This window comes from Bufo bufo, chromosome 3, assembly GCF_905171765.1.
Source record: "Bufo bufo chromosome 3, aBufBuf1.1, whole genome shotgun sequence".
NCBI classification, from domain to species: domain Eukaryota; kingdom Metazoa; phylum Chordata; class Amphibia; order Anura; family Bufonidae; genus Bufo; species Bufo bufo.
Window position 1 is genome coordinate 144,604,794 of NC_053391.1, and position 26,325 is coordinate 144,631,118.

The 26,325-nt window shown below is 43.1% G+C and overlaps 1 protein-coding gene across 3 annotated transcripts in view; it reads left to right on the top strand.

The window, feature by feature from the left end:
• SH3KBP1 (SH3 domain containing kinase binding protein 1) overlaps positions 1-26,325 on the top strand; it is a 424,339-nt gene that overhangs the window by 317,714 nt on the left and 80,300 nt on the right. For all 3 annotated transcript variants that reach the window (XM_040423674.1, XM_040423675.1, XM_040423676.1), the window contains 2 exons: positions 18,043-18,118; positions 22,616-22,710. In XM_040423674.1, coding sequence (XP_040279608.1) covers positions 18,043-18,118; positions 22,616-22,710 — 171 coding nt within the window. The remainder of the gene's footprint in view (positions 1-18,042; positions 18,119-22,615; positions 22,711-26,325) is intronic.

The following is a 26,325-nucleotide window of genomic DNA, read 5'->3' on the forward strand; positions in this document are numbered from 1 at the left end:
ACAAATGAAGTATTATTGGAGTATACATGTAGTAAATTATTGGTATTGTTTTTGTTTATGTACATTATATTTTGGTCCCTGGTAAACGCCCCCTGCTTTTTATTCTTCTGGTCCACCTTCACCAGTATTTAGTAGCTTCCTCATCCTTACCCTCCTCCTCTGGGACCTGCATCTATCTCGAGAATAGGGCCCACCAAGTGAAAGAGAGCACACTACACATGCGTGGCCACCGCTCCATTCATATGGCTACTTTCAGAACTCCCTGAGCGGTGAATGGAGGGTGGCCGCACATCAGTTCACTTCAGGTTTCGAGATGAATGGAGAGTGGCCGCACATCAGTTCATTTCGGGTTCTGTTCTGCAGATAGGCGCGGGTCCAAGAGGTGAATGGAGGGTGGCCGCACATCTGTTCACTTCAGGTTCCGATCTGCAGATAGGTGCGGGTCCAAGAGGTGAATAGATGGTGGCCACACATCTGTTCACTTCAGGTTCCGATCTGCAGATAGGTGCGGGTCCCAGAGGTGAATGGAGGGTGGCCGCACATCTGTTCATTTCAGGTTCTGATATGCAGATAGGTGCGGGTCCCAGAGGTGAATGGAGAGTGGCAGCACATCTGTTCACTTCAGGTTCCGATCTGCAGATAGGTGCGGGTCCCAGAGGTGAATGGAGGGTGGCCGCACATCTGTTCACTTCAGGTTCCGATATGCAGATAGGTGTGGGTCCTAGAGGTGAATGGAGGGTGGCCGCACATCTGTTCACTTCAGGTTCCGATATGCAGTTAGGTGCAGGTCCCAGAGGTGAATGGAGGGTGGCCACACATCTGTTCACTTCAGGTTCCGATCTGCAGATAGGTGCGGGTCCCAGAAGTGAATGGAGAGTGGCCGCACATCTGTTCACTTCAGGTTCCGATATGCAGATAGGTGCAGGTCCTAGAGGTGAATGGAGGGTGGCCGCACATCTGTTCATTTCAGGTTCTGATATGCAGATAGGTGCGGGTCCTAGAGGTGAATGGAGGGTGGCCGCACATCTGTTCACTTCAGGTTCCGATATGCAGATAGATGCAGGTCCCAGAGGTGAATGGAGGGTGGCCGCACATCTGTTCACTTCAGGTTCCGATATGCAGATAGGCACGGGTCCCAGAGGTGAATGGAGGGTGGCCGCACATCTGTTCATTTCAGGTTCTGATATGCAGATAGGTGCGGGTCCTAGAGGTGAATGGAGGGTGGTCGCACATCTGTTCACTTCAGGTTCCGATATGCAGATAGGTGCGGGTCCCAGAGGTGAATGGAGGGTGGCCGCACATCTGTTCACTATCAGGTTCGATATGCAGATAGGTGCGGGTCCCAGAGTGTGAATGGAGGGGTGCCACACATCTGTTCACTTCAGGTTCCTATCCGCAGATAGGTGCGGGTCTCACCTCAGGGACCCTCACCTATCTGACATTTGTGGCATATCCTAGAAATATGTCACAAATGGTTAGATAGGACAACCCATTTAACTACTCATTTTTATATAGATTAAAAGTACTTTTTGTCCAGGATGAAGCAATTGGATCACTAAGTAAAAGTTATCATTACAATCAGCTAAGCTAGTCCTAAAAGGCATTGTGCTAGTTTTTGGAGTAAAAAAAAAGTTGCTAGACCCGGTTTATGACTCTTTAAATGCCCATGTGACAGTATTTTGTCACACAGGCATTTCTGCTCCGTGCTTGTGACAGGGGCCGGGACCGAGACATTGGGCCTGACAAATTTACTATCTTTTACACATGGAAATTGGCAAAAAAGCAGAGTGAATACTACTCTAGTCAGGGGCTGGAGTAGTTTCTACTCCAGGCGCAAGGATTGCTGGTGGTGCTTTCACCGGTCTTTGTAGATGACCCCCATTGTGCCTGGTTTATCAGGGAATTTTCCAATGGCACTCTCCCTTTAAAGGGTTGTCCTGGCATACTCTCCACATCTGAGATTTGGGCATGGAAAGACAAAACTATGTGCTGGCCAGTTGGGCTGCCTGGACAAACATCCAATGCCCAGTTAGTATAATGCATAGGTCCAATTTTGATGATTGGGACCTGTTCACTCACTGGGTGTCGGACGGTTGAGCCCATGCTTGATGTCAGATCGGACAAGAGAGCCTGGACAAGTTTGTGAAGAGGGAGAAGTAGTTGATCTCCTGGAACACATTTAAAAGAATTCTTTATCTTTTTTCCATAATCTTGGTTGCAGCATTTTCATTGTGGCGGTATGTTCAAGTCATCATAATGTATCAGTCTCTGGAATTACAGAGGTTACACGGGGAGAGGATACACTGTGGACTCATTTTTCCCCCCCCCTTACTATGGAATAATCTTGCCATATTGTTCTCATCATTGTTCTATAGGTTCTATACAGCAGGAATGGCAGGGTGTAGTATAGTGCATACGTGTGTACTATTATTTTAATTGCATTGCTGATACATGCAGCCAAACCTTGTAAGCTTATTTATATAACATTTAATTGTTGTCATGTCTCCTGTTATTCCAGTTAATTCGAGCAGCCTCGTGACTGCAGTAATACTGTAAGTTAGTACGCCTGTCCCAATTGGCAAGCATTGCCTTGACTGTGAACTACATACATGCTGCTTTTTTTTTTCTTTTTTTTTCAAAGGCCTACAGATGGTTTTAATTAACTAAATGCAAAGTGTGTTACTTAATTATGTGTAGGGAGAAACTCCCTATTCTTCTCAATTAGTGCATGCTGCGTGATCTTAAAAGCAACACTGTCCTCTTCATAAAATGGCAATTTTATCAGAAAATCCTGAATATTTTACCCCCAGTATAGCATTACTTGCCAACCTTTAGGTTGGTAAAAATCCGGACATTGAAAACCGCACCCCTGGGAACTCCGTCTGGAAATCGCCATTTATGGGCGGGGTTATCATTAGCCCCAGACATTTTTGGCCCTGGACAGCGCAAATTTACTGGGACTATCTCTGAAAACCAGGGACAGTCCCTGCAAATTTGGGACAGTTAGCAAGTATGGTATAACCAAAGTGGTTGTTTTGTTGGTTACATTGAGACGTGAGTTTCCTAGCTGAATGTCTTTTCTTGTCACCCACCCAAACCCAATCCTTATCAGCAGCATTATGTCACTGGTGGGTCTGTATGGTGGCTCCAAAGACTTCATGATGTGATCTACTGACATTTCTCAATGTCATGTTATTTTGGGTTGATTTCTCCTTTAAGATGCAAGGCATTTATTATGGCCATAATGATGGGGGAGGGGGAAAGCACCAGGCATTCTGTATACAGAGGACATAATGAAACTGAATGGAAAGAATGACATTTCTTATTGGCCAGACAGAATCTGGACACTTAAAGGGAACCTGTCACGTTGAACTGGTGTATGAGATGCAGGCAGCAGGTTATAGAGCAGGAGGAGCTGAGCAGATTGTATATAGTTGTATGGGAAAAGATTCAGTATAAGGCTGGGTTTACCTCTCCATTTATTTTTCTGTTCTTCTGATTCCCCCCCAAAAAATGGATTCCTGTATTTTAAGCATCCGTTATGCTCAGTTTCGCGTCTTTAGCCATTTCCTTCTGAGATCCGTTATTTTAGACGGAAAAGAAGTCTTTGCTTTCAGGACTTTTCTTTCCATCTAAAATAACGAAAATGGATGCCAAATGTGCATAACAGATGCTTAAAATACAGAATCAGTTTTTTTCTTTATTTTTTTATTCTTCTGGTGGATCAGAACGCAAAAATAAATGGTTATTGGCCTAACTTGTATATTATTCATTTAAATTCCTGCTCATTTTGGGCTTTGAAGTGATACATAATACATCAGAGAAATAAATAACCAGTCCAGGAGACGGTCCTATCAGTGATTGACAGCCTTACCTCTATGAATGTGTATGCACAGATAGCTGTCATCACTGATGGCTCCTGAAGAAGGCGATTCTTAGATGAAAATCCCCAAAACGCGTTGGGCTCTTCCCTCACCCATACCCTGTGTGGAATAAAGTTTTTTGTAACTTCAAGATCTCCCGAGTGTGGACTGCTGTCTATCCAGAAAAATCTATCAAGCGAACCAGGCGCAGGAGGTAGTTGATGAGCTTGATAGATTGATTGAGCTTATCCCTCATCTCTCCTCCTGGGTGAAGTGAGTAAATCTGATTTTATCCCGATTTTTTAGTTCTTGATCAGTATATTATCTAGAACTTATTTTTATATTTTATTGATAGCTTTTAGTGTTCCTTCCGTTTAATGGTCCTTTTTTCTTTGCCCCAGGTGGCGCCTTTTAGAGTGGTAAAAATTTTTCTCTCTTTTTTATTTTCAACACTGTTCTATCCGCCCGGATCATCCGGCCGGACATTTACCACCGGCAGCCTCTGTATCTTTATCTTGCATTGCATCCTCTCCCTTTCACCTATCCAACCTTTGGCGCCGTGCTATATTGGTCCTGAGCTACCTATTACGGTAGCAGAGTGACTAACCCTCTCCTTTTTTCTTTACGTCTCTGACCTATCACTGATAGGACCACCTCCCTGACTTCAAAGCCCAGAATGCGCAGGAATACAAACAGTGATGGTCAGTTCGCAGTGTTCGCCAGCGAACACATACGGGCTGCCATCTTTAGTAAGGTAGACTCACCCCACCGGCGATGCACAGGTAAGCCCTTACCTGTGCCGGGAGCCGGTCTGAAACCAGTTCCAAGAACAGCCCGATGACGGCCCCCGGCGGCTGTTCTCTACCTTACTAAAGATGGCACCCCGCATGTGTTCGCTGGCGAACACTGCGAACTGACTATCACTGAATACAAAGGCATAAATTACAACTTATGCTGAATATGTTCCCACCTGCTCAGCTCCTCCTGCTCTATAACATGCTGTCTGCAGATTAATTTGCATTTTTATGGTGACAAGTTCCTTTTAAGGGCTTGTTCACACGACCGTGCCGTGTTTTGCGGTCTGCAAATTATGGATCTGCAAAACATGGATGCCGCCCATGTGCCTTCCGCAATTTGCGGAACGGAACAGGAGGCCCATTATAGAAATGCCTATTCTTGTCAGCAAAACAGACAAGAATAGGACATGCCTCATAATTTTTGCGGGGCCACGGAACGGAGCAACGGATGCGGACAGCACACGGAGTGCTGTCCGCATCTTTTGTTGCCCCATTGAAGTGAATGGGTCCGCACCCGAGCCGCAAAAAATGCCAAATGTCAGCAGATTTGTCCCTTTAAAACTGGCTGACCTGTTACATGTGCATTTGGCATCTGTGTTGGTCCCATGTTCATGTGTGGCCACATTGCTGAGAAAAATTTGGTTTTAATGTATGCAAATGAGACTCCAGGAGCAACGGGGGCGTTGTCGTTACACCTAGAGGCTCTCCCTGTCTGGCCCTGTCAATCAAAGTGCAGAGGGCGCAGCAGTTGCAGAGAGAGCAGAGCTTCTAGGTGTAACAGCAACGCCCCCGTTGCTCCTGGAGGCTTATTTGCATACATTAAAACATAATTGTTCTCAGCAATGCAGGCACCTCTGAACAACCAACTCAGATTCCTTCAGCTGCCAAGCGCACATGTAACAGGTCAGCCAGTGTCATACTGTAGGTGCAAATCTGCTGACAGACGCTCTTTAAGCGTACATACACATGGTGCAGATTTGTATGCAAAAAATCAGCATGAAATCTGCACCAAAACCGGACATGAATCAGTTGGCCACTGGCTATATATCTACTAAATTGTGGGATTTTTCCTTTGATATCTCCATTGATTCCTGTCTAGGTTTCTGTCGCCGTCATTGCAGGTGGATAGCTCTGCCTCCAAAATGATGTTGCATGATGTACAGTAGTTTGATCCTGTTGGATGCATATGTGTTTTTAACAGCTTCTGGTGATTTACATGTTATGCCATGACTAAGGGGTTGGCCACTTTTTGGCTATGTGTTTATGAGATGATTATATGACACTTACTAATATAGCCTTTATATTTTATTAGGTATGCCCCCTTGATTGACAAGTCCTTTGCGCTGTCCATAAGATGGCTGCTTATGGAGGGTCATGTGACCAGACAAATGTGTCCTGCATCCCAGCACACTGCACCGCCACTAAACTGCCAACAGTGAACGAGACATCATATGGAGGTGATCTGCCTGGTCACATGACCCTCCCTCAGTGGCCATCTTATGGACAGGACCTCTGTGTGGACAGCACAAAATACTTGGCAAACAAGGAAGCCTATTTATTGAAATATAGAAATTGTGCAGAATTTCAACAAAGGCTATATTAGTAAGTGTCATATAATCATCTTAAATACACATAGGTCAACACTAGCCAGACAGTGACCAAACCCTTAGTCATGGCATAATTATCAGAACCTGTTAAAAACACAAATGCATCCAATAGGATCAAACTACATCATGTAACATCATTTTGGAGGCAGAGCTTTCCATCTTCAGTGAAGGTAACAGGAACCTAAAATAACAAATCACCTCTAAAATTTAAGTGGTTGTCTCACTTCAGCAAGTGGCATTTATTATGTAGAGAAAGAAACCACTAACTAATGTATTGTTATCTACAGTACAGACCAAAAGTTTGGACACACCTTCTCATTCAAAGAGTTTTCTTTATTTTCATGACTATGAAAATAGTAGATTCACACTGAAGGCATCAAAACTATGAATTAACACATGTGGAATTATATACATAACAAACAAGTGTGAAACAACTGAAAATATGTCATATTCTAGGTTCTTCAAAGTAGCCACCTTTTGCTTTTATTACTGCTTTGCACACTCTTGGCATTCTCTTGATGAGCTTCAAGAGGTAGTCCCCTGAAATGGTTTTCACTTCACAGGTGTGCCCTGTCAGGTTTAATAAGTGGGATTTCTTGACTTATAAATGGGGTTGGGACCATCAGTGGCGTTGAGGAGAAGTCAGGTGGATACACAGCTGATAGTCCTACTGAATAGACTGTTAGCTGCTTTTTTCTTGCCATAATATAAATTCTAAGTAAAGAAAAACGAGTGGCCATCATTACTTTAAGAAATGAAGGTCAGTCAGTCAGCTGAAAAATTGGGAAAACTTTGAAAGTAAGGGCTATTTGACCATGAAGGAGAGTGATGGGGTGCTGCGCCAGATGACCAGTCACCGGACCTGAACCCAATCGAGATGGTTTGGGGTGAGCTGGACTGCAGAGTGAAGGCAAAAGGGCCAACAAATGCTAAGCATCTCTGGGAACTCCTTCAAGACTGTTGGAAGACCATTTCAGGGGACTACCTCTTGAAGCTCATCAAGAGAATGCCAAGAGTGTGCAAAGCAGTAATCAAAGCAAAAGGTGGCTACTTTGAAGAACCTAGAATATGACATATTTTCAGTTGTTTCACACTTGTTTGTTATGTATATAATTCCACATGTGTTAATTCATAGTTTTGATGCCTTCATAGTCATGAAAATAAAGAAAACTCTTTGAATGAGAAGGTGTGTCCAAACTTTTGGTCTGTACTGTATATTGCTTTCTTTGCTGGCTAGAAAAAAAATTCCTTCCCATTATACACTTCTCGTTTCCATGGTTACGACCACCCTTCAATCCAGTATCGGTTGCCGTGCTTGCACACTATAGGAAAAAGCGCTGGCCTATCTGTGCTCCTGTGGTCCTGGCCACCAGAGAGGCCAGTGCTTTTTTCTATAGAGTGTAAACACGGCCACGGATGCTGGATTTGAAGGGTGGTCGTAACCAAGGAAATTTGTGTATAATGTGATGGAAAAATTGGTCCAGCTAGCAAAGGAAGTAATATTGACAATCACAATACGGTACATTAGTAAATGCCTTGTATTAACTTTCTCTACATGCAACTTGCAGGATAACAGGCTGAACTGGATGGAAAGATGTCTTTTTTCGGCCTTATAAACTATGTTACTATGTTACATGATAAATGCCACTTGCAAAAGTGAGACAACCCCTTTAAGTCCATTGGGCTATCTTGTGTACAATTTGTGTCCTATTTTCTATGGATTACCAAAAACCTATAAGGATATTTTTCTTCTACCTTTAAAGCCTATAATATCTGGAACTGGGTCTCTCAATGAAAGACTCAGCTCCTGGGTAGATAGATACCTTTTTACAACCTATCATATGTAAAATTCCAGTTTTCCTTAAGTAAAGCGGTTCTCGGAAGTTTTTCACAATTTGAATGATGACCAGGATATCCGTTTATTACATGTGACATTGTTAGTTTGTATTTGTGTATCCCACATACAAATAATAAAAATTTTCTTTGCATCACCATTTTCTGACATCCATAACTTTTTTCATATTTTGGTCTACATTGCTGTATGAGGGCTTGTTTTTTTGCAGAAAGAAGTATAGTTTTTATTGGTACCATTTTTGTGGCATGTACAAGTTTTTGATCACAGTTTTTTTATTTTTTGAGGGGACAAGGTGAATAAAATATAATGAATTGTTTTTCTTTTTTTTTTCTGTTACATCTGTTACAGCGTTTACTGCACAGGAAATTTTTTGAAATATTTTAATAGTCCACACTTTTCCAGATGCATTGATTTCTGATAAGTTAATTTTTTATATTGTTTATATATTTTTATAGGTAAAATTGGGATTGAAACTTTTAGGGGCACATTTATTAAGACCAGCGTTTTAGATGCCGCCGGAGTTATGAAGAAGCGCAGGTTTAGAACCTGGGATCTTTTAGGGTGAATAGGATTTTGATGTGCTCCCTGTTGAGCTGTGCCTCGTGCATAGCTCAGGAGGGAAGTTATTATCACAGCCCTGAGAAGCCTCAGCAGGCTCCCGGCTGTCATGGTTACTGATCAGAGCCCCGCAATTTCACTGCATGGGCTCCGATCAGAAAGCAGAGGGAGCTGCATCCCTCTGCCTCACCTCACAGATGCCGCGATTTTATTTATTTTAATGTTGATGATTATGGCTTACAGCTGATGAAAACCCAAAAGTCAGTATCTCAGAAAATTTGAATATTGTGAAAAGGTTCAATATTGAGACTCATGGTGTCACACTCTAGTCAGCTAATCAATACAAAACACCTGCAAAGGCAAAGCCTTTAAATGGTCCCTCAGTCTGGGTCAGTAGGCTACTCAATCATGGGGAAGACTGCTGACTTGTTGGTGCTCCAGAAGACACAGGAGAATGAGCCACAAAAAGTTGAATGGAAGGAAAAAGTGTGGTTGAAAAAGGTACACAAGCAACAGAAATAACTGCAGCCTTGAAAGGATTGTCAAGAAAAGGCCATTCAAAAATCTGGAGGAGATTCAAAAGGGGTGTACTGCGGCTGGAGTCAGGTTTTCAATAGCCACTGCACAAAGACGTACCCTAGACATGGGCCAAAACTGTCACATTCTTTGTGTCAAGCCACTTATGATTCAGAGACAATGTCAGAGGCATCTTACCTGGGCTAAGGAGAAAAAGCACTGGATTGTTGCTCAGTAATGCAAAGTCCTGTTTTCAGATGAAAGTAAATTTAGCATTTAATTTGAAAACCAAGGTCCAAGAATCTGGAGAAAGAGTAGAGAGGCACACAGTCCAAGTTGTGTGAGGTCTACTGTGAAGTTTCCTGTCACGGATGGTGTTACAGAAAACTAGAAGACAAATGAAGATCCGACTGACTTGATCCAAAACTAAGGAACAAAAGAGTAAGCCCTGTAACAACCCTAGCTCTCTCCCTTACTGCTCAGCCTATGCAAAAATCTCAATGGTAGAAAATTGCATACCCTCGTTCCTCCTGTATGCCACCTGAACACCCTATAATAGTGAGGGGACACGACCACCGGCTCCCTACACTTAAGACGGAGGTAGTCAGGGTCACCTAGGATCAAGCCCACAGGAAAACAGGAATAAAGAAACAGACTTTTCTTGTAGATGCAGCAGTAACAGCTTCTAGCATCAGCACACTCCAGGAAGTTGTATAAACCGCAAAGTTATGCAGTATGGGAGGGGATTTAAAGGGATGCAATCAGTGCAACTAGATGACAGCTGAGAGAGGGAAACGAGATGACAAAACGAAAGCAAAACAAAAGAACCTCAAGCAGGAGGTTCTGAAGAACGTCTGTCAGAGCTTCTCAGATGTCTGGCGGTGACATTTCCACAGTCAGTGATGATTTGGGGAGCTATGTCATCTGCTGGTGTTGGTCCACGATGTTATATCAAGTCCAAAGTCAACACAGCCATCTATGAAATTTTAGAGCGCTTCATGCTTCCCTCTGTTGACAAGCTTTATGGAGATGCTGATTTCATTTTCCAGCAGGACTTGACACCTGCCCACACTGCCAAAAGTACCAATACCTGGTTTAATAAGCACTGTGCATTTCTGGCATAGTAGGCTTGATAAAAATGTACCCTATGTTGTAGCTATTATCATATTACTATGTAGTTTCTGGTGTAAAGACACGTACCAACATTGTTGGACTGGAGTTCATTCAGCCCACCAATATAGCTCATACAAGGCTTTTATTTTATTTTATATATATATGCATAGTACAAAAAAAGTATAATTGCATATATTTCCAACCCCCACCCACCATTTCAGCCTGTCCAAAATGGAGAGGGGAAAAAAATTCTTATTTCAGAAAACCCGAAACTTCCTTAAGATCCAGGATTATACTCAGACAGCCTCCATCTATAAAGTACATGCCCACTTTTAAAGAAGCACTCTGAAAATTGTGGAGAACTCATAATAGATAGCCCCTATTTACAAGTGATTGGCTGAAAAGTCATCTCTAAGTAGGTTGTCTTCTGTTGGAACTTCATGTCCATTATTGTATCCAAGCCTGAGCCCACTGTTATCACCAGTTATCCCTCTGCAGGATCTGTCTCTAATTGTCAGTTTTCTGTGAGTACAGCTCAGGCTACTTTCACACTTGCGTTCGAGGTTCCGCTTGTGAGTTCCGTTTGATGGCTCTCACAAGCGGCCCCGAATGGATCCGTACAGCTCCAATGCATTCTGAGTGGATGCGGATCCGCTCAGAATGCATCAGTTTGGCACCATTTGGCGTCCGTTCCGCTCAGCAGGCGGACCCCCGAACGCAGCTTGCAGCGTTTTCGTGTCCGCCTGGCCGTGCGGAGCCAAACGGATCCGTCCAGACTTACAATGCAAGTCAACGGGGACGGATCCGTTTGACGTTGACACAATATGGTGAAATTGCAAACGGATCTATCCCCCATTGACTTTCAATGTAAAGTCAGGAGTCCCTATTAATATACCATCGGATCGGAGTTTTCTCCAATCCGATGGTATATTTTAACTTGAAGCGTCCCCATCACCATTGGAACGCCTCTATGTTAGAATATACCATCGGATTTGAGTTAGATCGTGAAACTCAGATCCGACAGTATATTCTAACACAGAGCCCCGCCCCCTCCCTCCCTCCCCTGTATTTAACTCATTGGTGGCCAGTGCGGCCGGCCCCCCTCCCTCCCCTATATTTAACTCATTGGTGGGCAGTGCGGCCGGCCCTCCCCCCCCCCCCTGTTTTTAACTCATTGGTGGCCAGTGCGGCCGGCCCCCCCCCTCCCCCCCCCCCTGTTTTTAACTCTTTGGTGGCCAGTGCGGCCGGCCCCCCTCCCTCCCCCCCCTAATTAAAATGACCGACCCCCCATCATTGGTGGCAGCAGAGAGTTCCGATCGGAGTCCCAGTTTAATCGCTGGGACTCCGATCGGTAACCATGGCAACCAGGACGCTACTGCATTCCTGGCTGCCATGGTTACTTAGCAATTTTAGAAGCATTATACTTACCTGCGATGTCTGTGACCTGCCGGGCGCTCCTCCTACTGGTAAGTGGAAGGTCTGTGCGGCGCATTGCTTATAGCACAGACCTTTGACTTACCAGTAGGAGGAGCGCCCGGCCGGTCACAGACATCGCAGGTAAGTATGATGCTTCTAAAATTTCGGAACTCTCCGCTGCCACCAATGATGGGGGGTCGGTCATTTTAATTAGGAAGGGGGAGGGAGGGGATGCCGGCCGCACTGGCCACCAATGAGTTAAAAACGGGGGGGGGGGGGGGGGGGGCCGGCCGCACTGGCCACCAATGAGTTAAAAACGGGGGGGGGGAGGGGGGGCCGGCCGCACTGGCCACCAATGAGTTAAAAACAGGGGAGGGAGGGCCGCACTGGCCACCAATGAGTTAAATACAGGGGAGGGAGGGGGGCTGCACTGGCCACCAATGAGTTAAATACAGGGGAGGGAGGGGGGGTCTGCCCCCTGCTGCCTGGCAGCACCTGCCAGGCAGCAGGGGGCAGTCATGTACAGAGTTATTTTAGTATATTCTAACTTGAAGCATCCCCATCACCATGGGAACGCCTCTGTGTTAGAATATTCTGTCGGATCTGAGTTTTCACGAAGTGAAAAATCAAATCTGAAAAAAAACTGTTATGCAGACGGATCCGTTCTGAACGGATGCCAGCGTTTGCATTATAGGAGCGGATCCGTCTGTACAGACACCAGACGGATCCGCTCCTAAAGCAAGTGTGAAAGTAGCCTCACTAAGTGGTGGACACTAGCTAATATGATTTCTCCCATAAACAGCACACGGAGAGTAGAGGATTCCCTGCTCCCCTATATACATAGTGACATAGTCTGTAAGGCTGAAAAAAGACATCTATACATCCAGTTCAGCCTGTTATCCTGCAAAGTTTGTCCAGAGGAAGGGAAAAAAACATGAGGTCAAAGTTAGTGTTCCTCTTTTTAGGGTACAAAATTCCTTCCTGACTAGGTATATATATCTCTGTAGGGCACCCTCAGAAGCTGCAGCAGCATGCAGGATATTAGCATTACTTACTAGGGTGGCTGTGAATCTTGTACTGATGTGAGATAGGAAATGTACTAGTTGCCACAGCAGCATCTGTGTTTGTCTCTTTCTCTCTCAGCAGCTTCCCTCCCCCTTCCTCTCCTTCTCATCTCCCTAGATGTCTATGGGCTGCAGCTGTAATCTGATCTTTCAGTTAGCTTCTAACACAGGAAAAAAGTCTGCTAAGTGGAGAAAGAGAGGCATTTTTCTGTAAAAAGATATATTACAAACTTTCTTATCTCCTCTTACACTACTGATTCATGAAAAGAAAAGTGTAGGCAGATTTCTTACAGTAGTCGATGCTGTGTAGACAGATACTGTAATCACCATGTTTCAGGTCAGCATTGGGGAACATGGTATTTCTATGTGTCTTTTATTTTGGTCGGATGACCTTCAGGCGTAAGGACAGCTGCCAATTCACAGAGACTGCGGGGCTACGCAGCAGTATTTGTCATATTAACCAGCTTAATTTTCCTGCATTTATATAAAAAGCTGATCAATGGCTTAGAAGCTTCCTAATGAATCTGCTGGTAATGTTCCAAATTATAAAATAATTGCTCACTGCTACTTGTTGCTCATGAAACATTCATGAATTTCCATATCATAAATGAAAACAAAGAAATGACTAATTCTACTCTGAGACTGATAAACCTGGGGAGAACACAGCCAACATCTTCCCCGCAAGGCTGCTGGCTGCTTTTCCAAAACCACTATTCATCTCGCAGCTTCAATTCCCATCCTGTGCCAGTATCAAAACGTTCATTCACTTGTTCAGAGAATGTAATAGCCATCAGTCCAAGTATAGCCCGAAAGCCGCGAAGAGTTAATTACAAGGCGAGAAATGGCATCCCATTTGGCAGTACCACTACCTCAGCATAGTTTAAAATGAATGAGGGCTAATTACATCGGTCACAAATGATTACAGACATCCAGGATAAAAAAAAGTGATAATGTTTAGTTAATTACTATGGGCAGAATTTTTGTCTGTGTTTTAGTTTTTTTTTTTGCGCACTTATCTATCACTTCGTTATGCGGCTCCAATTTTATATTTTAACAACGGAATCTTCATTGGAAGAAGTCAGCGCTCTGCTTGGTCTGGCTGATGTTTAGAGAGCTAATCTCATGGAGCTGTCAGAGAAACTGTCAGCTGTGTTTATCTTGGTAAGCAGGCTGAATAATAAGACACAATCAGGCTTTCCAATATACACAGTATTTGAGTGGGTGCACAGATGTGAATATACAAATAGCAGGCTTCTTATGGTAGTTTCATTCTATGCCCAAGCAGTTAATGAGCTCTCCAAGTGCAGCCATTTACACACAATAACCAGAAGTGTAACCTAGTAATTGACTGGCATTGATTTGTATCCGCGGTGCCTATAAATGCAACCTGGATGACCTTGTATAGACTAAAGTCCAATGATTGAGTGCCGCAAGATCAGGCAGATGTCTTATTTTGTGATATTTTTTTCCTGTAATTATGCTCCTCAAGTTTCTTTCATGTTCACCTTACATATTCACCCTTGAAAGGATTTCATATCTTGCTCGAATACATCAATGAAGCAAGTAAGAGACAAAAGACAAAAGCACAACAGTAACAACGATATAAACACCTGCAATAGTAAGAATCAGGATTAGGTTAAAATTCTCAATAAAACCTTAAACAGGCATGTGTACAAGAGCCAGTAGAGATGGAAACAAGTATGGTGCCTCTGTATGGCTGTACTACGGGCCTATTCTTCCCTAGAAGCAGAATACCTCTGTAATATGGCCTATAATGAAGTTATTTTTCTCTTGGATTTAGACAGAATTTTTTTTTCATACTCACATGCATTCCGACTCTGTGCTCCGACTAACCCTCAGTAAAATGCATTGAGAGGACACCTCTTTTAGAGGAGAAGAAAGAAATATTTTCAGTTTAAAAATAAAATATTTTTTTAAATAGTAAAAAAAAAATGATTAAATAAAAATGTGTGGCACTGTCCCAGTAGTAACATTAAAAGATAAAACAATAAAAGATAACATTATTTGAACTTCATTTTGCATAGTGTGAAAACATTGAAAATCAATGGCAGAATTTCTGTTCTTCTCCCAAGTGTCCTGTAAAAGAAAGAATAAAGGTGATACAATAAATTATATGTATACCAAAATGGTGCAAAGAAATGCTACAACCAGTCACAAAAAAAAATAAGCCCCTATTATTATTTTTTTAAAATATGCTTTTATTCAATACCAGTGCTTGACAAACAGTGTATCTCAAGGGTGTACAGTGTATACTAATATCTCGGCTTCCTTTCTAAAATTACCAGTCTGCAAGGTTACATCAGTATCTTCCCTCTACGTCAGAACAATCTCCCAATACAGCAGTTGTACGGCCCAGTCAGAGGGCACGCTTACATGCCATACAGTGCATACCTCATGCAGATATATTAGGATAGGTTTATTGTGTGCCATAATATTGTGCCTGTGCCATTTTCAGTTTGTGCCAAATTTATGTTTTTCATTTTAAAATTTGTCTAAATCTGTGATTTTTTTTTAAAAAGCGGTGAAACAAAATTATGGTACATACAGTATCTCACAAAAGTGAGTAGACCCCTCACATTTTTGTAAATATTTTATTATATCTTTTTATGGGACAACACTGAAGATCGGACACTTTGATACAATGTAAAGTAGTCAATGTACAGCTTGTATAACAGTGTAAATTTGGTGTGCCCTCAAAATAACTTAACATACAGCCATTAATGTCTAAACCACTGGCAACAAAAGTGAGTACACCCCTAAGTGAAAATGGCCAAATTGTACCCAAAGTGTCAATATTTTGTGAGGCCACCATTATTTTCCAGAACTGCCTTAACTCTCTTGGGCATGGAGTTCACTAGAGCATTACAGGTTGCCACTAGAACCCTCTTCCACTCCTCCATGACGACATCACAGAGCTGGTGGATGTTAGAGACCTTGGACTCCTCTACCTTCTTTTTAAGGATGCCCCACAGATGCTCAATTAGGATTTTGGTCTGGAGATATGCTTGGCGAGTCCACCACCTTTTACCCTCTGTTTCTTTAGCAAGCAGTGGTCGTCTTGGAGTGTTTGGGGTCGTTATCATCTTGGATTAGAGGGGGGATCATGCTCTGCTTCAGTATGTCACAGTACATGTTGGCATTTGTGGTTCCCTCAATGAACTGTATGTAGCTCCTCACAACCGGCAGCACTCATGCAGCCCCAAACCATGACACTCACATCACTATGCTTGACTGTAGGCAAGACACACTTGTCTTTGTACTCCACACCTGGTTGCCAACACCACATATTTGACACCATCTGAACCAAATAAGTTTGTCTGCTTGTCTTCAGCAAACTGTTTGCAGGCTTTCTTGTGCATCATCTTTAAAAGAGGCTTCCTTCTGGGACGACATGGACGCCATGCAAACCAATTTGATGCAGTGTGTGACGTATGGTCTGAGCACGGACAGGCTGACCCCTTTAACCTCTGTAGCAATGCTGGCAGCACTCATATGTCAATTTTGAAAAGACAACCTCTGCATATGACGCTGAGCACGTACATTCAACTTCTTTAGTCGACCATGGCGAGGCTTGTTCTGAGTGGAACCTGTTTTGTTAAACCACTGTATGGTCTTGGCTACCATGCTGCAGCTCAGTTTCAGGGTGTTGGCAATCTTCTTATAGCCTAGGCCATCTTTATGTAGAGCAACAATTCTTTTTTCAGATCCTCAAAGAGTTCTTTGCCATCAGGTGCAATGTTGAACTTCCAGTGACCATTATGAGAGATTGTGAGAGCGATAACACCAAATTTAACACACCTGCTCCCCATTCACACCTGAGACCTTGTAACACTAACGAGTCACATGACACTGGGGAAGGAAAATGTCTAATTGGGCAAAATTTGGACATTTTGACTTAGGGGTGTGCTCATTTTTGTTGCCAGCGGTTTAGATATTAATGGCTGTATGTTGAGTTATTTTGAGGGCACACCAAATTTACACTTATACAAGCCGTACACTGACTACTTTACATTGTATCAAAGTGTCATATCTTCAGTGTTGTCCCATGAAAAGATATAATAAAATATTTACAAAAATGTGAGGGGTCTACTTACTTTTGTGAGATACTGTACACTTCATATGTTTGGCACAGCAAGCGTGCGCCACAAATTCTGGTGCAAATAAAGACACTTTCCAGACACAATGATATTGATATATGTGGTGCATTGACCTCCAGCAAATAAAATGTATTCAATATGGTATTGTCACGGTCCCTCAGGTGACTGATGTCAGGAAATCAAGGAGATTGGCTGAGCGTGGAGGAATCTAACAGCCTCCTTGATTTCTCTTGATTCAGTGTTGATAGGGTTAATGACCACTTCCCTTTTCTCAGCTGTTGCTCAGTGGTCATCACTTCTACCCTTTATAGTCTCACCCCACCCTTCTGACTATGCAGTTGATAGCTTCATTTGGGTTTGGCTGAGCTGGTGTGAGATCCTCTCTGGTGTTCCTGTTGTTCCATCTCTACAGACGTTAAGTGTCGCGTTTGTTTGTATTTGTTATATTCCCTGTTGTTGTAACTGGGCCTGAGACAGAGACTTCCATTCGTCCATCTGGGGAGGAATGGGTTGTCTCTGGTCCTATACTTATTCCTGGGGAGGAATGGGTTGTCTCTGGTCCTATACTTATTCCAGGGCCTTATAGCGAAATCAGGGCCTAGGTATCCTGCTTATGAATATTCCTACCTTCATGGTCTATTCATATTGATATGTAGTCAGGGCCCGGATTAGGGTTGTCTAGGAGATGACCTGTTTCTTCCCTCCAGGCCCAGTTACTGTTCCCCTTCCCTCTTATGTTCAGTGTGGAGTTCCCCCCCCCCCCCCCCCCCCCACACTGATCGTGACAGGTATATACCGTATATATTTCAAGAAATCTTTTTATTGAAAAACATGTATAATTAACTACACTTCACCATTCAGCTTTAAAAAAAAGTGATGATGATGCATGCTGCGCAGACTCTTTTGGCATATGGCAGGTGATTAGTTGTCTATAGAAACATTTGGCATAATCACAGCAAGCATTTCCCACCATTTATGCCAGTGTGAACAGAGTTTTAGTTGAGCTCTAAATTCTGGGTAATACCCCCCACCCCATGTCTACTTACTGTACAATGCTCACTGTAAAGAAAAATGTCCTTTGGTTTGCATTTTAGATCCACACAATGAAAAGTTTCAAATATTTCTTTTCTTGCAGACCATGGTGAAAAAACTTCCACAAACTATGACATCCCAAGAATCTCTGAAGATGGAATCAGAAAATAAATCAAAAAGTAAGTTCTCTTCTTGTAAAGAACATCGTATCTAACATTTCATGTACCCGTTTTACAGTGCCCCTGTATATGCAAAGCACAATGCAGTTCCCAGAAGTGCCATACAGTGCCCCCATAGTGCCATAGAGTCTTCATAAGTTCCCACTCCCATGTCTGCCTGGCTTCCTAGGTTTGGGGGATCTTCCAGCCAGTTTATTGAGTTGACATCATTGTGATAACGTGCCTTTCGAAACGTAGCCACTTCTCTGTGTGCATAGGCAAAAGATAACCTGCCTAGGTTTGCTATGAAGGGGTAGAAACTCATCTGATGTTTCCCCCATAGTGACACCACTACTGTACAACATTTCTTGTGGAGCTTTTACTTCCCATGACTGTGAAATTCTACAGCCTGGACTTGAATTCAGTAGAATACAACGTAGGTGTTTCATCAACTAATGTTATCATATGGACCTTTACACTTTGGGTTTTCCGAGCACAAATGCGTGCCTGTTGTAAACTGACAACCGAGTTGCCTCTATCCTGTGAATGCTCTAGTCACACAAAAAGGTGGCAGCAACGATAAAACCACTGAGAAAGTCTACTAGATAACTGAACCATACCCGTTGATCAGATTATACATGCTTTATTCTACCAGGAAGCCTCTAGGCAATGACTTTCAGTCTTAGAAAGGGCACTCATCCACAACAAATAGCTGACTGAAGAATGTTTATCTGCGGCATCAACCCTTATGCACATTCACCGCAGGCGCACCATCTTTACAGCTTTGCATGGAGGGAGCCCAGGATTGAGGAGAAATAACATTTTAGAGTGGTTGGTGTAAAATAACTATCATTTCCCACGCAATGTTTTTTTGTTAGAGCATTCACGCTGTTATTAGTAAATGTCATTCCTTCCATTTTTGTTAATGTTTTTTTCTTGAAGTTTCCCTGGGTTTCTACACTTTTTCCGCTCTGGTATGACGGGAGCTGATATTGCACTTTGATTTCCTTTAGAACGGTAAAGCACATGTCCTATGTGTTGAGAGCAAGCAATGAGCAATGCTGAGAAGGCAAGTGCTGCTGCACCCAACCTCTACTTTAAGAAAGTGTCCTTAGTATTTTCCATTGTAACTATATACTGAATATAGTGCATGGTAGGACATAAGCACAGGATGAAAATGATGGAAGTTATGCAGATGTTGGCTTTAGCAGCGAGCATTCTTAAATTGACAGTACTGTCTTATCATATGAACTAAAACAATTTCACTAAAAAGCTTAACACCCAGAAATTAATGTTGGCATGAAAGTCTTTTCTAGACGAGGACGTCACACTTGGCAAGCGCCACTCTCTTATTATACTGCGTGCCCGGAAGGTGCTCCACCTTCTTCAGCCTATAAAAGCCCTTCCCTTTTAAGCTTTTTTTGCTGGTCCAGAGTAGATCTGTCTCCTGCTCCGTCCTCCTACACTGCCTTTATTTTTGGATGCGTCTTCAAATTAGTCTCTGTCCATTTCACAATAGAGGTTACAAAACCGGCTTACAGTCCTATTTTTAGAGTTTTATAGTGCAAGGCAGTGATTTCACAGCAGAGGAACCCCTGATAAATGTCTACCCTCCTGGAGAACCCCTAACTCCTGCCTCAAAGCAGCTGTTGTTGGGAGGGTAAAGCATTATAGAAGTCTTGTCCAGTGCTATAATTTGACCTGGACATATATACTGCTTTGCAAAGCATTTCTGAGAAATCAGTTTGACGTCCCTATTGTAAAAGTGACAGATCATTTTGTTGTGGAACCCCATGAACTCTGTCATTCCTGAGAACACGGGCTAAGAAACGGGGAAACCCTAGTGCAGTGATGGCGAAACTTTTACAGACAAACTGCAACCCAAACCCCACTTATTTATCGCAAAGTGCCAACACGGCAATTTGACCTGAATACTGCAGTCCAATATAGTATATCTTCCATGTACTTTATCATTTAGCTATAATAGCCTGCCTGCATTCAATGCGCTGCCTGTGCCATTCATAGTGCGCCTTGCGCTGATGAATGGCAGGGAAAGTCTAAGGCATATTGGTATCAGATAGACTTTTTCCAGGGTGTGGGTGCCCACAGAGAGGGCACCGAGTGCCGCCTCTGGCACCTGTTCCATAGGTTCTCCACCACTGCCCTAGTGTATAGGTTCATCAACTAATCAAGCTACAGTTGTATAGTTCATCCTTTCCACAGGGACATAGAAACTCATAAGATCTTATAAGAAACCAATTAAATATTTGTACACAGTCATTATGAAGACATGCCAATTTTAGTCAGGTGAAATCTTTATGGCCAGTTTGGCTTATCATTGTGTGGCTAAGCTGAAATCAGACATATGTTCATGGCATGCATCTTAAGTTTACAGATTGTGGATGGGGTTTTCCGACTCTTTCTAACTGGTGACCTATTCTTTGGATAGGGCATCAGTATCGGTACAAGATCCAACACCTGTGACCCCCGTCTATCAGCTGTATGAGAAGGCACCGACACTCCTGCGAGCGCTGCAGCTTTCTTGCAGCTTCCTCCTGCATTGTGTTCCTTCCTCATTCTGTTAGCATCCGCTTGTAATCATGCCGGTGCCGATGGGTGACAATGGATCCGTCGCTGAACTCCTTCTCTTTCAAATATGAAAATACTGTATTTTCATGAAGCTTCCACTAGCTCTGTGTAAAAAGATTATTACAGCTTCCATTTCAGTCTTTTGTAAATGCATAAATTCCTGTGCACTGAGCTCCTTGTGATGGCTGCAGGCAACCAGCTTTGTAATAGATGGAAAGCAGATTTATCAATGTATTTATGTTAGTTGTTTGGCGTGAAGTTGGATACATTTGGTGAAGCCATGGATGACTTTTTTATTACATTTTTTATTACAACTTTGCCCTCTTAATAAAAAAAAAGTATTCATCACAAATTTGGTGCATTGGGCTTTGCATTCTACATTGCCTGGGAGTGATTGATGCACACATACTGTACAATCTGGTGGGGCAGGGGAGCTCATACTAAGTTTTGTCATGAGGTCCTATGAGATCTGTCTACACCTCTGGTCAACCCTTTTAATGAAAGAAACTCAGAATCTGAGGTTTAAATAACATGAAACCATAAGTGCATTTCTGTCTTACATTAATCTCTTAGGCTAGGTTTCCACATAGCGGCTGTGGGGCAGTACTATGCCGTCGCGCCTTGTGACCACAAATTGCTATGGTTTCTCAGCAAGTACATGTACATGATTTTTATGTGCCTCACCTGTACTTGCCACAAAACCATGGCAATTAGTTGTAAGCTGTTCATGGTTGAGCATTACACTACTGCCCTATAACCCTACAACAGAAGCACTCCTCTTCAGCCACCTACATGACCATATTATGTACTTAGTCATTCCTAGGCTTGAATATCAGTCCATATGTGACCAGCTTTGCTCAGTATAACCAATTGGTGGAAGGTTGTTGGACCAGCCACTCTTCTCTGTCTCACCCTTTCTTAGTTTATTGGTGTGAATCTTATTGCATAGGTGACTACCCTGACCATTATTATCCATTCAAGTGGCTCTGTCACCAGGCTCAACCCTATTAAACCAGATACACTAGCTGAAAGGGCTCATCATGCAATTGTTTTTAGTCATATGCAAATGAGAAGTTTGAGCACAAGGAGGCGGGGCTGAGTCCTTTGAGCACTGCTTTGTAACACTCTCTGTGCTCTGAACACTCCTACCCCCCTCTACATGCAAAACCATAAACTTTACACAAAGCTATAGCATTACCACATAGAGATGCATATTTTTTTCTGTGCTTATAAGCTAACACACACATATTACTGGTGTGTTTCTAATCATATATTGTGCCTGCGAATAAACTAGTAATATGTAGATTAGCTTTCTGAGCAGATCTGTGTGGTGAAGCTATAGTACATAGAGTATATGATATGTAGATGCTAGGGCACAGCTCTGTCCTCAGCATGTCTAGCCCCTGTCAATCAAAGGAAGGGGGGAGTGTTCAGAGCACAGGGGGTGTTACAGAGCGGTGCTCAAAGGATTCAGCCCCGCCTCCTGGTGCTCAAACTTCTAATTTGCATATGAATAGAACGCAGATATCTCTGCAGCTATTTATCGTACAGACAAAAGAAAGGTATTTTTTTAATCAGGATGGTGAGCCCTACCAGCTGGTTGATCCTGGTGATCCTGGTGACTGAGCTGCTTTAAAGGTACTGTATATGACCATGACATTGTCTTTGTACCTTTACCTATATTTTGGTATTTTGTATTGAGCAAGGGGGCATCAGTTTTTATTATGGCACCTTTGGAAACTGCCATCATTAAACATGTTATACTAGCATGCGACATTGTATGCCTAGCAGCAGTTTATATTGGATGGAATATATTCATGCATACTGAGTTATTAATTATTGGCTCCTGCCAGCATCTCTGATAACATCCATTTGCATACTGATTACCAATGCTAAATAAATCAGATCATGCTTCTTTTTGTTTGGCAGCCAAGGAATATTGTAAAGTTCTCTTCCCATATGAAGCCCTCAATGAAGACGAATTGACAATCAGAGAAGGTGATATTGTGATTGTCATAAACAAGGTAATTTCCTGACATAATCTTTGAATCATAAATTTATTCTGTGAATTCACATTGGAAATTTCAAGCCTATGCTTCTCATTACCAGGTATTTTGCTATTTTGATTGCTGTCGGGGCAGGTTACAAATTGATTGAGCTTTATGAAGAAATATTTTACTGGCCTTGTCAACGCAAAGTTCAATTGGGCTGTGACCATGTGGAAATAAAGTTAGAAGAGCAATTTTAGATTCAGAATATCCTTTAGCCGTGATGCCCATGTCAGAGACACACATAATATGCTGCCGTATGGTGGCTACGTATGGTTCTATGTATGGCATTTCTTGAAGCATGCAACAAATACCCCATTCCTTTAATTTATTATTACAGTGGTCACTGATGTAGTGATTCCTATCCTTACCTGATGTAGTGAGAAGGCGCATGAATGAACAGCATAGCGAAGGCGCGCACAGTTCACAAGTGCTTGACCTGACATACATCTCTTCTACCTGCCGTTTAGGCCTTTCAGCAATGTGATGGACAATACCAATGACAATATTCCACACAACGAATACATAATTGTACTGATTGAGGCACTACAGAAGAAAATGCACAGGAAAGCTGTTTGTGCTTGGAAATTGTAGTTTCCAATAGGCACATAGGTCGCTATGTGGTCCACAATGCTGGCCTCCCATTCTACCAGAGTTCCCTTGACAGTATGACAGAGATGGAGTCCTGATTGAAGGAAAGACTTGGAAGGTTGATGAATGCTAGTGTATATTTTCACTCAGGAGTTAAAGTGTCCCTTCGATTCAAGACAAAAAAATAAACTGGATAAAGGAAAGAACACTTACAAGGTGCTTTCTTTTGAGCTGCAGTTCCAGCGATTCCCTCTTCTGCCACCCAAGATGGTCGCTCTCTTCTCAGAATATCACAAGTCACTTCCTACTTGTCCAGCAAAGCGCTTGCACGTGAGTGGTGTTAGTCAGTCCGATGGCAGTAGGAAGTTTTTTTAGACTACCATGTACTGTACAGTGTGCAGGGGTGTAGCTATAGGGGGTGCAGAGGTAGCAGTCACTACCGGGCCCAGGAGCCTGAGGGGGCCCAAAGACCCTTGTGCCACATACCACATAGACACTGGCATTATAGAAAGTGCATACTAGTCAATTTACACCTCTGGCTGGAGGGAAGGGGTTAGGTTAAGAATTTGGCATGAGGGGGTGCCCTTTCAATGTTTGCCTCAGGCAGCAGGAAGGCTATGTGCTCCCCTGCCCCTTGCCAACAAGCACTGAGGGACGGGGGCCCAAGCTGAACTCTTGCACCAGGGCCCATGAGCTTTTAGCTACACCCCTGACAGTGTGCGTTGGGTAGTCTGAGAACCAGTGTGTCCTTCTTGTATGGTACAAGAGGAAAGGGATCAGAGGATCCAAAATGAAAAGGAGGGCTTCATGTAAGTGTTCTGTCTGTTGCCCAGTTATTATTTTTGTCTTGAACCTGAGGATCGCTTTAAGCAAAGTTCACAGTCTCTAACTTAGTGTATAGCAGGTATTACATGGATTATAGTTTTGGGTATAACAGCAGTTATATTTTCTGTTTTGACACATCATATGTGTAAGAACTTAAAAATAACAGAAATGCCAATTTAAACACTGCAGTAGCATTCTGCTAGCGCTGAGCAGGAATAGTTGCCAAGTGTGGGCAGTTCTTGGCAAAGATACAGAGAGTCATCACATTCTCTGTGTATTAAATATATCTGTGTCCTCTGCTGATCATCTGTTCCAGAAGAATGTCACTACTTCTCTAGTCCCTAGTCCATTGTGTACACTTACACTCACCTAAAGAATTATTAGGAACACCTGTTCTATTTCTCATTAATGCAATTATCTAGTCAACCAATCACATGGCAGTTGCTTCAATGCATTTAGGGGGGTGGTCCTGATCAAGACAATCTCCTGAACTCCAAACTGAATGTCAGAATGGGAAAGAAAGGTGATTTAAGCAATTTTGAGTGTGGCATGGTTGTTGGTGCCAGACGGGCCGGTCTGAGGATTTCACAATCTGCTCAGTTACTGGGATTTTCACGCACAACCATTTCTAGGGTTTACAAAGAATGGTGTGAAAAGGGAAAAACATCCAGTATGCGGCAGTCCTGTGGGCAAAAATGCCTTTTGGATGCTAGAGGTCAGAGGAGAATGGGCCGACTGATTCAAGCTAATAGAAGAGCAACGTTGACTGAAATAACCACTCGTTACAACCGAGGTATGCAGCAAAGCATTTGTGAAGCCACAACACGCACAACCTTGAGGCGGATGGGCTACAACAGCAGAAGACCCCACCGGGTACCACTTATCTCCACTACAAATAGGAAAAAGAGGCTACAATTTGCACGAGCTCACCAAAATTGGACTGTTGAAGACTGGAAAAATGTTGCCTGGTCTGATGAGTCTCGATTTCTGTTGAGACATTCAAATGGTAGAGTCCGAATTTGGCGTAAACAGAATGAGAACATGTATCCATCCTCTGATGGCTACTTCCAGCAGGATAATGCACCATGTCACAAAGCTCGAATCATTTCAAATTGGTTTCTTGAACATGACAATGAGTTCACTGTACTAAAATGGCCCCCACAGTCACCAGATCTCAACCCAATAGAGCATCTTTGGGATGTGGTGGAACGGGAGCTTCGTGCCCTGGATGTGCATCCCTCAAATCTCCATCAACTGCAAGATGCTATCCTATCAATATGGGCCAACATTTCTAAAGAATGCTATCAGCACCTTGTTGAATCAATGCCACGTAGAATTAAGGCAGTTCTGAAGGCAAAAGGGGGTCCAACACCGTATTAGTATGGTGTTCCTAATAATTCTTTAGGTGAGTGTATATAGTCTGCCATCGGACCTTTACAAATTAGGAAGAGCCTGCAATGAACACGTAGTATTTCACTGCCCCACAAGAAGGACTGCTGGTCACTCAGCAGCACTCAAGTCCACAAGACCCAATATCAGATCGGCGGGGGTTCGACACCGGGCACCCCTGCTGATCTGACGTAAGATGGGAAGGCGCGTGCAGTGTGCATGTGCCGTCTCCCGTCTCTCTTCCTGCTTGCTGCTGTTTTTCCATAGCAGCAGCGAGCAGGTAGAGAGATGGGAGAGGGCACGTGGACACTGCGTGCTCCTTCTCGTCATACAGCTGACGGGGGTGCCCGGTGTCGGACACCCGCCGATCTGATATCGATGACCTATCCTGAGAATAGGTCATCAATATTAAAAGCCCGGAGCACCCCTTTAAGTTTATTTGTATTTTTTATATATATATATATGCATATGCATACATATTCCTCACCACTGTTCAGATATTGTCATAACTCTGTGCCCATACCCATTGGAGCTCATAATCCAAATCTGACATAATCTCCCAAAGGCCCCTTTCCACAGCCCGATATTGGGGCAGATTATCACTAAAGTGTTCGTACGAACTGTCATTAGCGATATTCTGCCTGTGTAAAGATGTAGCTGTTTACCCGATAAACTAGCAAAACGCTCATTCATCGGGTAATAGGATCATCGGTGCGGACACCTAAAACATAATTTGCTGCCAGGAGATTGTGCCAGCAAACCATGATTCTGTATGTGGGCGAGCGA